The sequence below is a fragment of the Chamaea fasciata genome, unplaced genomic scaffold (genome assembly GCF_029207755.1).
Source record: "Chamaea fasciata isolate MVZ Bird 193981 ecotype frontalis unplaced genomic scaffold, bChaFas1.0.hap1 SCAF_2, whole genome shotgun sequence".
Lineage (NCBI taxonomy): Eukaryota > Metazoa > Chordata > Aves > Passeriformes > Sylviidae > Chamaea > Chamaea fasciata.
The window spans coordinates 84,395,549-84,409,440 of record NW_027094087.1 but is presented as its reverse complement, the minus strand read 5'-3'; the positions used below and the strand labels follow the sequence as shown (position 1 = coordinate 84,409,440).

The 13,892-nt window shown below is 39.0% G+C and overlaps 1 protein-coding gene across 1 annotated transcript in view; it reads right to left on the bottom strand.

Moving 5' to 3' along the window:
* ATP10A (ATPase phospholipid transporting 10A (putative)) overlaps positions 1-13,892 on the bottom strand; it is a 110,338-nt gene that overhangs the window by 66,495 nt on the left and 29,951 nt on the right. The window contains exon 2 of the mRNA XM_066176535.1: positions 952-1,156. Coding sequence (XP_066032632.1) covers positions 952-1,156 — 205 coding nt within the window. The remainder of the gene's footprint in view (positions 1-951; positions 1,157-13,892) is intronic.

Below are 13,892 nucleotides of genomic sequence, written 5' to 3'. Positions count from 1 at the left end.
AGAGAAAAGGTCTACCTACCACAAACAATTATTTGGAAGGCACATTGACTTTTATCCTGTTGGCTGGATAATAACTTCATTAATGCTGATCTTTCTCAGTACAACCACAGGCTTCTGTAGTTACCTTTGATGACAGTGGCACGGGCAACAGCTCCCATTGTTTACAAAATCCCTCAAATTAGAAGTGCTACTAGGAGAACTGATGTAGCTGAGTTCTAAAAGTTTTGGTTTTGTTTTGTTTTGTTTTTTTTTCCCTGACAAATATAGGAAGCTGGAGTTAGCTGGCAAGAGGGATGGGAGAGGAGGGCATACAAATAAATACTGTTTCAATAAGATCATAAAAGCAAGCAAAACTTCAGGTAATTTCCTTTAATTCTGCTGACAGTAACTGATCTGGATTATGTTTTGTTTTAAAATAGTGCTGTTGGGGAGAGATAAGCACAGTGAGAGAGCAGTAAAACAGTTTCTGAACACACATATCTCCAGAATGAATGTCGTCTGTCCCTTTAAATCTTACAAGCTTTAATGCTCCAAGTGCTGGAGGGATATTCTGCAACACGAGTTTGAGGCAGATTACTAATTGAAACTGATCTGGTTTGCAGGCAGGAAAAGTACATGTTTATATTTAAGTATCTTCTCCTTAGGCAGTTAAAATGTGTTTTCAAGAACCAAGCTACAATACACGCCATTAAAATCTTCCAACATTTTCCAACCACACACAATTACCCTAAATAATTCCTATTCAAATGCAGGGGAAAAATGATGGTAAAACTTCTGATACTATGATGAGGTCAGTTGTTGGCAAGTGCTAGCATTTTAATGACAACCATAACAGTAGTTCATTAGCACTATTAGATCAAGCAGATTTAGCTGGTGTGGAGTGTATTGGTAACGAGCTACTTACTTGAAAGAAACTCTTATCTTAAATGAGAGTTAGGAATGAAGACTTACCAGCTCTAGGAACCTCCTCACCACCTGTCTTTGTTTTAAGTTAGTTTCACCATCCAGGTTGGCTGTTTCTATGTGGCACAGCCCATCCGGATCACTTGAGGAGAGCAGCAATATGTCAGCAGGTATAATTTCATTACAGCGAAGCTGCACAAAGTCTCCGACTTTCACTTCTTTCCAGTATCTGCTAATATATTTCTTCTCATTTCTGGAAAAAAAAATTATATAGATAGATAGATAGATAGATAGATATACAAGACTTTTAATGAAAAACTTGCACAGACTGAGATACTTCTGATAAATCTGGTTTGATTTGTAAAAAGAGTACCTGTTACAGGAGTGCCTTTCGAAGGTCCTCAGGAACTCTCAAGTTACTCTGGGAAAAGTCCGTGCAGAGTGCTAAGAGGCCATTTACCAGTGACTCAGAACCAGGTCTGAGTTACCAAGACCCTCTTTTAAGATCCAGAGGAAAACATGTTGATGTCAGACTTGATGAAGCAGAGTAAACAGGAGTTTCACACATTCTCCTTTCTCTCCCTCTGTGCTCTCAGTCACCCATATGACCCCAAGAAGGAGAGAGGGCTGGTGCCCATATTGTGTGAAAATGAGTCACTTTTAGGGAAAGAGAGAAAATGAGAACAGGTCTGGGCACAGGACACCTGCTTGGAACGGCTCCTGAATGTTCTCCCTCACATGCCACCCTCTGATAAACCCTCAGATAACTTGCCCTTGTTCTCTTTTTCCAACAGGGACAAACTCTGTATACTGCTTTACTTCATAGCTGGACAAAGATCCCTAAATGAGCAGAATTTCCACTATTCATCACTAAACCTGGAACTACAAGGACATGTTGTGTAGTAGAATGCAGTTCTAACTACACCTGGGAAAGGCCACTCTAAAGTCTTTTAAGTATTTCTGCTCCATTCCCATTCTAGCCAGAGTGTTGTCTTTTACATAGCTGATTCCTGCTTAGTTACCCTGAACCTTTCATTTTGGAGTACAAGCACTAAACATCTGTAGTTTTAAGTCATGCTAGTTTGCTATATTTTTTGATTTCTAACTTTTTCTTGAGAGCAAGAGGAAAAAGGAACAGGTGACTGCTTAACTATTTTAGCTAAAATTTCAGATTTTAGTTTTACAGCAGGCACAGACTCACCTGCTTTCTTGGCATTTGTGGAAAGTGATTTATTCTGTTGTGATTTTGAAAGAAATCAATTTCAAAACAGCCCCAATACTGACTTGTCAAAATACCTCCTGGAAATGGGAAGCTAATATGCTGACACTTTTCTAAGACATTAGAAGGCCTTCTGCTGTGTGAGAACCAAGACAATTGTCAGCGCTGGCACTGTTACCAGAGACTTGTCTCCTGGGACAGCACTTTAACTGGCAGAATGGGATTCTGATGAGGGGTGGGGAGAGGTGGTGGCAGCTGTTTTATGTTGCTTAAAGTATATTATTTTAAAAACCATCACTTTCAGCAGTAATGTGAATAGATTTGTAATGAAGTGGAAACAAGGAAGTTGGACATGTTGTTACTTTGGACTTACTGATAGTTATGCCTTCACTGGTGTTAGAGAAATTAGTAACTTAATTGGCTTTTTTTTCATATATATTCAGCCAAAATCCTGAACAATGAAGGGTCATGTATCAGACCAGGTTTTATCCCCCAGATTTTCTTCATTGTCTTTTCATAACATCCAGTTTATAAGGGGAAGAATGAGAATGATGTATCTGATTTCTATTTTGATAAAACCTGAAAAGGATTAGTACGAACCAAGTGTAAAACGTGATAATCTAACAAAGGCAGGTAATACACCTGCTAAGTGCTGAAATTATGCATTTTCTTCATAATCAGGCTGAAACAAACATTTAACTGTCTCTGCCAATGAGAATGAATTGCTTTGAAACCCAGTGTGCCATAATACAGTACAAATTACCGCACTGCAGATCTGAATGGTTTGTTAGCTCTGCAATCTGTAACTCCAAATCCCTTCACATGTGTCTGTTGTTCTTCATCCTTTTTAATTTAACTTAACTGTGAAACTGGGTGATGTACAAATGCATGTACAAGGAGCAGCAGTACAAAAGCACTATCAGGATAAAAATAGCAAGTAGTCCCATACTATGCTATAAGCACTATTATTTTTTATTTAATTTCTATTGTTTGAAAAGCACTGCTATTTTAGCATTTCCTCATCCCTCACATGCTTAGCAACTGCCACAACTATATACACGGTGGCAGGAAGGGTGGATATCAAGCAACACAAGGCCAAATGGCTCTGCTAGAATACATGAAGTTGTTCAGCCTGGAAAACAGAAGACTGCAGGGAGACCTTATTGCGGTCTTCCAGTATATAAAGGGGACTTATAGAAAAGACAATTATTACCAGTGCCAATAGCCACAGGACAGGGAGTAATGGTTTTAAACTGAAAAAGGATAGGTTTTGATGAAACATATAAGGGAGAAAATTCTTATGGTGAGTCTGTTGGGACACTGGAACAGGTTGCCCAGTGAAGCTGCAGATGCCCTATCCTTTAAAGTGTTACAGGGCTTTGAGCAACCTGATACATTGAAGAGTGTCCCTGCTCCTGGCAGGAGTATTGGACTAAGCGATCTTTAAAGGTCCTTACCAAGCCAAACCATTCTATGATTCAATAAATCTATGAATGTAAGACCTCCTGGACATGCACCAGGGCCCCAGGGCACAGCCCCCTTCATTAGGCACACAGGAACAATTTGGCCCAATATTTCACTTGATCAGCTCTTTGCTAACAAGGGTCAATAGTGGATGGAAAATTACTGTCTTCATGGAAAATTACTTCCTAATCCTCTTTAGACTGGGTTGCTCTGTGTCCTCTAGCAGAGCTCTGAACTGAGACTTGTCTCACTGCAGCCAGTGAGTGGTCACTGCAAGCCTTCTCTGCAGAGTATGGCACGATAGTCTTCACATGGGGTGGTTCAAAAACTATCTGGACATGAATACATCAGGCCTATGAAGCTTTGCTTTAACATGCTCAGCCTAGTCCTCTGAACATGCAAGTTAGCTCACCTCGAGAACCCTGAACACCTCATATTCTGCAGCCAGTACAAACACACCAAGTGACCCCATTGATTAGATTAAGCTTTTTCCATTGATTCTGCAGAGACAGGACTTTGTTGTCCAAGTTTTACATTACCTACTAAATTTTTATTCTTGATGTTATATTATGCCTGTAAAATTATATAATATAGAGAGTTAGAAAAGCCAGACTTTCTAAAAGAGAAGGAGCCCAAAAGAATGGCAGTCCTCTGCAGACTCAGTACAGGGCCTCTGTGGTGGTGCATTCCCTACCCCGCCTGGGCTCTGCTCTACCTACTCAAGCCTGTTCTACAATTTCAATAATTCTCAATTAGGCCTTGGCTTTTGTGTAATGAGTTGGGTGGTGAAATGTCCCTTGACCATACCAGGAACCCTTGCATGGCTAAGGTGGAGTGGCAATGTTCATATCAGCGACATGTGCTGTCTGACCAAGGAGGACACTGAGAAATAGTAAGTCATGCCCTAACAGCCTTGGAACATTACCCACCTGAATCATAATTCCACTGAAACTGGGCTTTTGAATAATTTCAGTAAATATACACTTAGGTTACAGTCAGAATGGAAATGGACTAATGAAAAAAATGCCAGTCATCTTGTGACCCTATAAACAGTTGTCATAAGTGAGGCCCTTTGAGTTCTACCAGATCATGGCAGGCTGTACGAGCATGTCCCTCAGAGTGAGATGACACTCAGTGCTTGCAAACTGTCAACTTGCAGTACTCAGAGGACTATCACCAAAAGCTGATGAGTTGGCCTGGGCCAACATTCCCAGTCCTTGACACTCAAGCCTTTCCCACTGAGAAATGCCAAGACATTCAATGCTAAGGAATTCACTGACCCTCCAGTGAAACAGAATGGAACTTCTGACAAAGCACCTTTGTGCATACATATATACACACATCTTTGTGTCTGTGTGCGTGCACGTGAGAATTGATTTAAACCCCTACAGATAACTGACTTACCATTTTGATTAAGGTTAATTCTATTTAATCACTTTGTAAATATTAAATTAGTCAATTATTGAGTGCTGCTAAATCCTTCAGACATAAACCATTGCCCAGGTCTGAGGCCAAGACTGAACTCAGCCACAGCCAGGCTGTGTCTGAAGTTTAGAAAGCAAGGGAGTCCATTCTGAACCTTGTGACCCAACAGCAGGATTTCCCTCTTAAATCCCTTATATTCCCACCCCATGGATGAAGTCTGAGATGAAGTTTGGATTGAGTTGCACGTCGGCTACACCAGAAGTTTGGGAAGCAAGGGGGTCCACTCCATTAACTCATGACTCAACATGGAAATCTCCCTTACCACATGCACCCTTACTGTGGCCCTTGGGTAAATCATGCAAAATTCAATATAATTCTACTTCCCTGTATGCTTCATCTCTGTAGTAATAGAGTGAACCTTGCCATCAAACACTTCTAAGTCATGCTTTCACAAATTTATATTAAAACCTGCTTTTGGTAACACCTTTAATTGTTATTCTTGAAGTGGCCTAAACTACTAATTTTGTGACAGCTACAGGCACTGTTTCCAAGGGACTTGTTAAAAAAAGGTTTTGGCAAGTTTACTTAAATCATCAAACCTCCTGGAATATTTTGCAGAAAGGCTCAGGGAATTCTGGCAGGAACACAGGAATGGAATGCAGCATCTCAGTGAGTCCAGTCCCCTACAATGGTCACAGGAAACTCTGACATGGATATCTACCCTAGAAACTGACAGCCCACAACTCTACCTCTACCTGCCCTCATTTATCATGAGCCTGAAGATACATTTTATTACTTACAATATACTTAAGGCTGATGCTACAAGAAATGAATGCTGCAAACCATGATGAACCACAGGAAGAGGTCAGAGATACTGAATTTTCAAGCTTGGAGAGTTAGATAAAAGGCCCACAAATCAATATGCTGCCATGAACTAATGCCATTCTGCAGAAGGAATAGACATTGTTGTTATTCTCTAGTTAAATCACAATGATGTACTATTAATTTCAGACAGCTATGCCCAGCTACTATAACATGTTCTGTTGAGCTCAAATATTAAAAATGTGCATCCTCCTGCACACCATGCAGTATTTATCAATACACTTGCATGCAAAGAATGTATATGTCAGCTGTGGTTTAAACCCACAGTCACGCAAATCTTCACGCTCGTCTCTGTCACAATTGGAAGTAGAACTTCCTAGTGCTTTCACTTTTCTGAGCATATTGTTACAGGTAAACACTGGCATAAATCTGAAGATGAACAGCTGAAAAGTCAGCTGATACAGCTGCATTGACATCAACACTTTTGTTAGCCAACACCAAATGTGGCCCTGGCAGGAGTCAAAATGCAATGAAAAAGAGCCATTATCCTGGCATATCTGCTCTTGAATATAAACACAAAAAGGATGAAACATCCTTTCAAGTGTATGCACACAGAGAAAACTACTTTCTTTTCTATTTAAAATTTGTATTAGTCAACCATTAGTCTATTGCATGTATTTGGCCAATGCTCTGTTTTGAAGCAGAACAGCCTGCGGGTGAGTGCCAGATTTGAGATTAACTTTGGTTAGCAGCAAAACTGCTACTTTGTTCAGCAAAAACTCAAAAACCCAAAACTATTGATGATTTTTAAAAAAAATGTCAGTTTCTAATCTAGAAACACAGAAACTCATAAATGACATTTTCTTTTCATACTAGTTATGCTTTATTTTCTTCTGGTCTCCTTTGCAACATGAGCTGATAAAGATCATGCTCATAATTTTGCTTTCTTGACATGTAGACACCACTTAGTATGTACAAAAGGCTGAAGATTTTCAAACTGTCTCCATTACAAAATTACAAAAATAATTGTTTACTTATTTTAAACGTATTTTAACTTTTTTGGCATAATAAGGAATTATGAAAATTACTTAAGATAACATACATATATGTATTTAATAATAACTTAAGATAAAATATGTCTTGCCTTTTCTCTAGAATTTCTTTTTTTAAGTTTGGGAAAATTATCATAAGCAACACCTGCCAAAGAAATGAGAAGGCCATGCAGCTGTAATCTGTTCTGCTTGTGTAAGGTCTGCATACTAGAAATTTTATACATTAAATTGAGAGGATGGGGACTACTAGGTAATTATCTCTTAATTCCTGTACTTCTCCACTGACAAAAATTACAGTTAATGAATGGAAATGGATGATGCAGATTTGCTCCATCAGATCCAGTGGTTGGGGCACCTGTGCTTCTTTGTAGCGCTGCCCCAGCTTACTCCCAGCACAGGCTCCTACATTCACCTCAGCAGGGCTTGTAAAATACACGTACCAGAAGATTGGAAGATGTTTTCTTGTACTTTTTTGGGGTGTTCAGCCTGTTTGACCTGGCTTATAGAGCATACCCTTTCCTACATATGTTCCAGCTGCAACCCCGAGGTTTTCAAGCCTCTCAAAACATCCAGATAAAATGTCGTTTCCCAGTGCAAGCCCACCCGCTGACATTCTTTTGAAGCAATAATCATCTTTACTTCAAAAGAAATCTGACTCCTTTGCCTTCCCTGCCAGCTGAGGTTGGCCAGTAGGATTTTAAAGAAACAGCAAGAAATTAAGTCCGTGGAAGAGGAAAGGCCCTCCACAAAAGACAATCAAAGAGCTGCTGTGCATGTACAAAGCATACTTTGTGTCTGTTCTTGATGTCAGCCAGGTCCTTCCTTTTCATCTCATGAGGCAGAAATAGATTGGGGTAGCACAAAAGAATGATTCAGGTACATCTCTGTGCCCAGTGATTTAAAATATGTTCCAATGAATTGCCTACAAGTGCTGTGTCAAATCTTCTGGTTAGGTACAAGCTAACTAAAAAAACTTGGGAGGTAATTGGCAGGGCCCAAACAGAGCAGCAACTTCTGAAGGAGAACCTCAAACTAATGCAAACACAGAAGTGTCACATCAGGCCTTTCTTTAGGGAGGCTCCAGCATGTAGCTGTTTCTCCACAGGTCTTTTATGTTCACACAGCTTTCCCAAATCATCTGTTCTCTTGCCTGGTCTGCAGCCTTCGCCTTCAGTCCCACACCTCTCCTCCCAACACCTGCTGGTGTGGAGAGGGTTCCCACTAAGGGAGCCCATAGCACTCTATGAACACTTCAGTGGCAAGCAGAGATGTTGCAAAATTCATCACAAGCTACAAAATAAGAGCTGGTGGACAGCACTGAAATATGTGAACATAACTGCTATGTTATAACCAGTATCAATTATGATTTGAAAACTATGGGTGTAGCAGATCTCAGAGTTTAAAAACAAGAGCTATCTGTGAGACCAAGGCATACATTGCACAAAGTCTGAACATGTCAAGTATCTATGGAAACATGTTGAGAACCATTTGGGTACAATTACAATGCTATGGCAAAATGAAGGAAAAACATGTAGCGTAAGTTAATGCCAAAGGAGGTTACATAATGCCCAGAATATGTCTCCATTCCACCACAAATGATAACATCTGTTTCTAGGAAAATAAGAAGGAGACTCTGAATCTGATACTAATCAGACAAAATAGATTAGTAGAGTGTGTTTTTGAGAAACACTGAAGAGGATGAAATCTCTCCGTAACTGAAGTTTCTAAATAGACTCCATAATCTTCATGTTACTTTAGGGGCATTATTTTTTTTTCTTTTTTGGAGGATTAGCATGTGCAAATGTACGTTACAGTTGCTAGAAACAAATCCACGCATATAGTGATGATAAGGCATAAAGGTGCCTCTTATCATATTCATACTTTCTGAAAACTGCTAATTTTTTTGCTACTAGTGAAACTTGCTATGGAAAGGTAGCCAGAAAACCTCAACGATTCAGGCTTATAATGTGGAAGTAGTAATTTTACTTCTCTTGGCAGTGGTATCTCCATTACACCTCATGTTGAAAGAAACCTCACTATTGTTAACTATAATGAAACATTTACTACCCAGAATAAATGATTTTTCAGCCAAGAAACTAGTTGTGATAACAACATGAAACACAAAAGCAGAACATGTAATGAAACTTTATACAAACTGAAGAAAGAAAAAGCTATTTTCTAGAACTTGATTTTAAAACAAGACTGTTCCAGAGAGACATCTAACATTAGGGTTTCTCTAAGTGGCATGATTCGCAACCTCTTATGTTTTCTGCCAAAAATGCTAAAATAGTCCTATCATTCTTCCAGCAAACATATATATTGGGAGAGAAAAATAACAGTTGCTTTATATATAGCAGGACAGATAGATCATGGTTAGTATTGAGACTTCCTAAATGGTATCACACAAGGAGGTGGGAGTTGAAGAACAGCCTGGATGCAACCTGGCTCACAGCCAGGTAAGATTCTCATCCTGATTTTCAGAGCCATCACAGATATTAACATTGAATATCTCCCCTAAAGTGCTGCACCAAGACACTGCAAAAAGATTCATCTCAGCTCATTGCTCTGAAAACACTGGAGAAGAAATAATGCCCTGCTGAAGGGAACCCACTGAAATAGCAGATACCTAATGACACAAACCTCCTGAATCTGTGCCTGCTGCCTACACAATTCAAGAAAAAACAGGAAATCTTCCTAGGGAGAATTTAGGTGCCAAATTTTGGTAAGACATGAGCTCTGTGCAGGAGCTTTCCAGGGTCCTTGTTCTCTGAACCAATAATTAATGGCTTGTGGAAACTTAGGAATACTTTATGAGTGCCTAAAATTCAGGTGCAAGATAGATGAACAAATCTGGTGGACTAAATCCTCCTTTTGGTGTTCCCCCACTACATTTAAGGCAGTGCAATCAGATGACCATTCCAAGGGAGCTCTTCCTATCTTTAAGGTGCATTTTAAAAGGTAAATTAAGCATGGACCTGCACAGTTACTGAGGAAAATCCCATTCTTTAAGAGTTTCAGACACTTCAATGGAAATTTTATTCCTTCTTATTCCTCTTGTTCTGCACATCTGCCTCATTTGATCTCAGGACAACTTGACCGAGGACATTAAAAAAGCATTAATATACTCACTATGTACACATAAAAAGTCATTTGTAAAGAGCTTCTAAAGATAAGCACTTCTTAAGAAGTGCAACTGTTTTTAGTTGAAAAAATTATTCCAATTCTTTTAAACAAACACATAAAAACTGAAAGAATTTTTATCAATGCTAATTACATGCACAGTCCTGATGGAGTTGTTCACTGATACTCAGATGGGGAGACTATTTTTCTGTATGTAACTGTGCCATACATCTCCCTTAAAACTCTGAAGGCCACACTTTATCTAATCACTGCAATAAAGCACTCAAGAAGTTAATGCAGTTTGGCTATTTCATGTTAAGAAGAACATTAATAACTCATCATTTTCACATTTAACAGGCAAACCCAACATCTCAGACTGTATGTAAGTGCTCAATTTTCTCCAGATCCTCCTAAAACTATGAAGTCCTACATCTTCCTTCCAGTTCTGTTCTTGTCTGGGCAACATTTATCCATGACATCCACCTCATTTGGATGTTCTCATCTGCTTTCATCTGGACAATCTAAAGTACAGCTTGAAGGCAGAAAAAATATTGAGTACTAGCTGAGATCTCAGTGGGTTCCAGGGCGCAATGCTTACATTCAGAACAACTGAGAGGATGTTTTCCATATTGTTGCCTCAGAGTTTCCTCTGGCAGCAATTCCAGAAATTAGCTTTAGCCCATATACCAGACTTTGCTATTACAGTGCCACACAAAATTAAACTGCTTAAAGAACCAGTATTGAAAAAAAAAAAAAAAAAAAGAGAGAGAGAGAGAGAGAGAGAGAAAGAAAGAAAGAAAGAAAGAAAGAAAGAAAGAAAGAAAGAAAGAAAGAAAGAAAAAGAGAGAGAAAGACCCTCTTAGCTATTAGCTGTCTTAGCTGTAATATTATTCAAAGAATCTTGCAGAAGAGAAATCTGGATGCAACAATGCTACTATACATTTGCAGAACAGTTTTTCTGCTATGAGGTGAGACTCATAGCAGAAAGGTGTGAGACTGTGTAATATGGGTAATATCAAGGATATCAGAAGCACATATTTCTCAATTCATAAGAATTATATTTAACTGTAGAGTTACTAGGGAATTCCTTTCCTCTGTCTAGTGAGGTACATCCAATGGAGACTGAATAAACAGGAAAACCTCAAACTCAGACACACTTAGGCCCACTTATGTTGACACCAAGGTGTACAAAGGGAGATTTAAGGTGATACTCTGGATAAAATTGTGATCTATCTCCACACTCATTCAGCTAGAGGCCTGCACCAAACACCTCCGGTAGGTACAACAAAGTGGGAAGTTTAACCCAGTAGTGGATACCTACTGGTTATCAGGCAGAGCAAACTGGGACCCTTCTGTGTGCTTCTAATGGTGATGGAGGAAAGGTTTGGCAGAATTTGTAGGCAAACATTGACCTTACCTTGAATGTCAACTTGCAAATGGAAGAGGCCCCAGAATAGCCAAAAGTCAGCCAAAATGTGTATCTCAATAGCATCTGGCAAACTTTTGTTGATCGGATGCTGCACACTGCTTTTAGAGCCCTGGCAGTGATATGACCAGCTGTCCTACTCCCCAAGATGAATTCCCAGTGGGGTGAGGTAAAACTTCACTTGTGAGTCAATGCTCTTGCCCCATCATACTTCTGTCCCCCTAAACAGCTATGGCTCAGCAGAAAGGAGGGCAGCAATTCTGTGGTAATTGGGTTCTCAGAAGTCTCTTCTTAATCTGGAGGAACAGAACTGATGGCTAAAGATCTGAAATATAACCATAAAGATCTTTCTTTTAAATCTTTTTAATTTTTTTTTTATTATTCACTATTATTACCTCTTTGTTTCTCCTGAAAGGAGGTTGTAGCCAGGTGGGGGGGTGGGGTCCTTACAGGCAACCAGAGACAAAACAAGAGGAAATGGCATCAAGCTGTGCCAGGGAAGCCTTCCCTTGGCTGTTCAATAAGATTGGTTCACTGAAAGGGTGGTTAGGCATTGAACAGGCTGCTCAGGGAAGTGTGGAGTCACCATCCCTGGAGGTATTTAAGACATGCAGATGTGGCACTTGGGGACATGGTTTAGTGATGGACTTGGCAGTGCTACAGTTGGACTCAACCATCTCAGAAGTCTTTTCCAACCTCAATGATTCCATGATGAATCCCTGGTCTGATGCATAAACACTGTGACCCCCTGATCTGAAGCAGAAACATCTCCAGCACCTGTACATTTGCAAGAGGGAAGGAGCAGTAAAAGGTACTACAATTCAGAAGAATCCTAATTTGTCCATGTAGCTGGCAGAGAACAGGCCTTAACTTGTACTTCAGGCTGATCTGAGAAGCACAGCTGAAGTTTTAAATGTAGTGACTTATCTTAGGCTGTATCTGGCCAATTTTTCTGTGTTCAGCTGCTCTCATAGGTTATACAGCCTGTCTTTACATTTCTGGATCACTGCTTGCCCCAACAAGATGAGAATACAAATGCAAGGAAAAGCAAACAGCCTCAGGCTCTATCTTAGTACTAAGACATGTTTAAATTAGCATATTGTTCTCAAAACAAAATTTAAAAATCTGAAAATCTCTAAAATTGTGGTATAAAATAATAACAAGCTATTTCCCAGAAATGCTTTCTTAATGACAATCATTAAAGTCACATTGTAGTGAAACCACTGAACTGGGTCCTGGGACCACTTCCCAGCACTCCTACCTGAGTACACAGACTGGGTTGGATCCTACATTAGATTGAAATCTGTGTGTGTGTAAGCCACGATTTGCTATGCTCTAGGTCCTAACACAATTTGAATTCAGTCTTATATAAGACCATCTTACACAAATTCACTGAATATAAAAATGTTCCTCACTTTCATCAAAGAAGAATTAGAAGACCAAACTCCATGCAAATCATATGCAGTGATATGAATCTTTGAAGGTTTGAGTCAAAACAAGTATGCCTAGAGATGCAAATTTTATATTCAAAATTCTTGGTGAAAGTAAATAATAGAGATATTGAAGAAGTGAGAACCAGAAAATGTAAAATCCTACTGTTTCAAGGAAATGTAGGTTACCTTTAGTAACATTTGAGTAGTTCAGATTCAAAACTAGACTGATACTGCAGGTATCGACATATAAAAAATCAGCATAAAAATTCATTTAAAGTTTTTAATGTTAAGTTGACTGTGTTTTCACTCTACCTGCTGTTTCCTCTGAATTAAAGATGATGGTCTTCATCTCATTAATATTCCAAACTTACTGTAGCCAGTCACTGAGTGTAGTTGAATGTGAAATACTAAGCTAGAATAATACTTTTCACAACAATGTTTTCACAGAGAGTAATGTAGTCCTTTCCAGTCCCACTGATTTACAATCAAAATGACTATGAATTATGTATCTCATAATTCCAATGGCATGATGAGAAACAGTCAGCTTACACAGACAGTACATCTCAACCTGTTAACATAGTTCTTCAGAGACCTTGTAATTATAGACCTCTGCAGGGAAGCACGTCATCTTTGCCACTTGTCCACAACTACTGAACCATCATCAATTAAAAAGCTAATTTATAAAGAACAACACACCATCCATATCAATTTCGATAGCCTGTTTCCATCACTTTACCAGACAATACATTTTCAAAATGAAGTGTATATTACCATAATAATTCCCACAGTAATTATCCACACTTCTAAAAAATCATTGTCAGTTGTAATTTTCAAGAGCTTGTTAGTTGACAGATGTGTACATATTCCTACATATTTAAACAAAAAAGCTCATAAATATAAACTCTTCTTCACTATTGCCCTATTACAAAGAAATAGTGTTATTTGTGAACATTGTTTCACAGGAACTCTCTTCTAATTAACTTTTAAGAATTTAAAATCTAGGCAGGCCAAATAATAGGAATGGATAT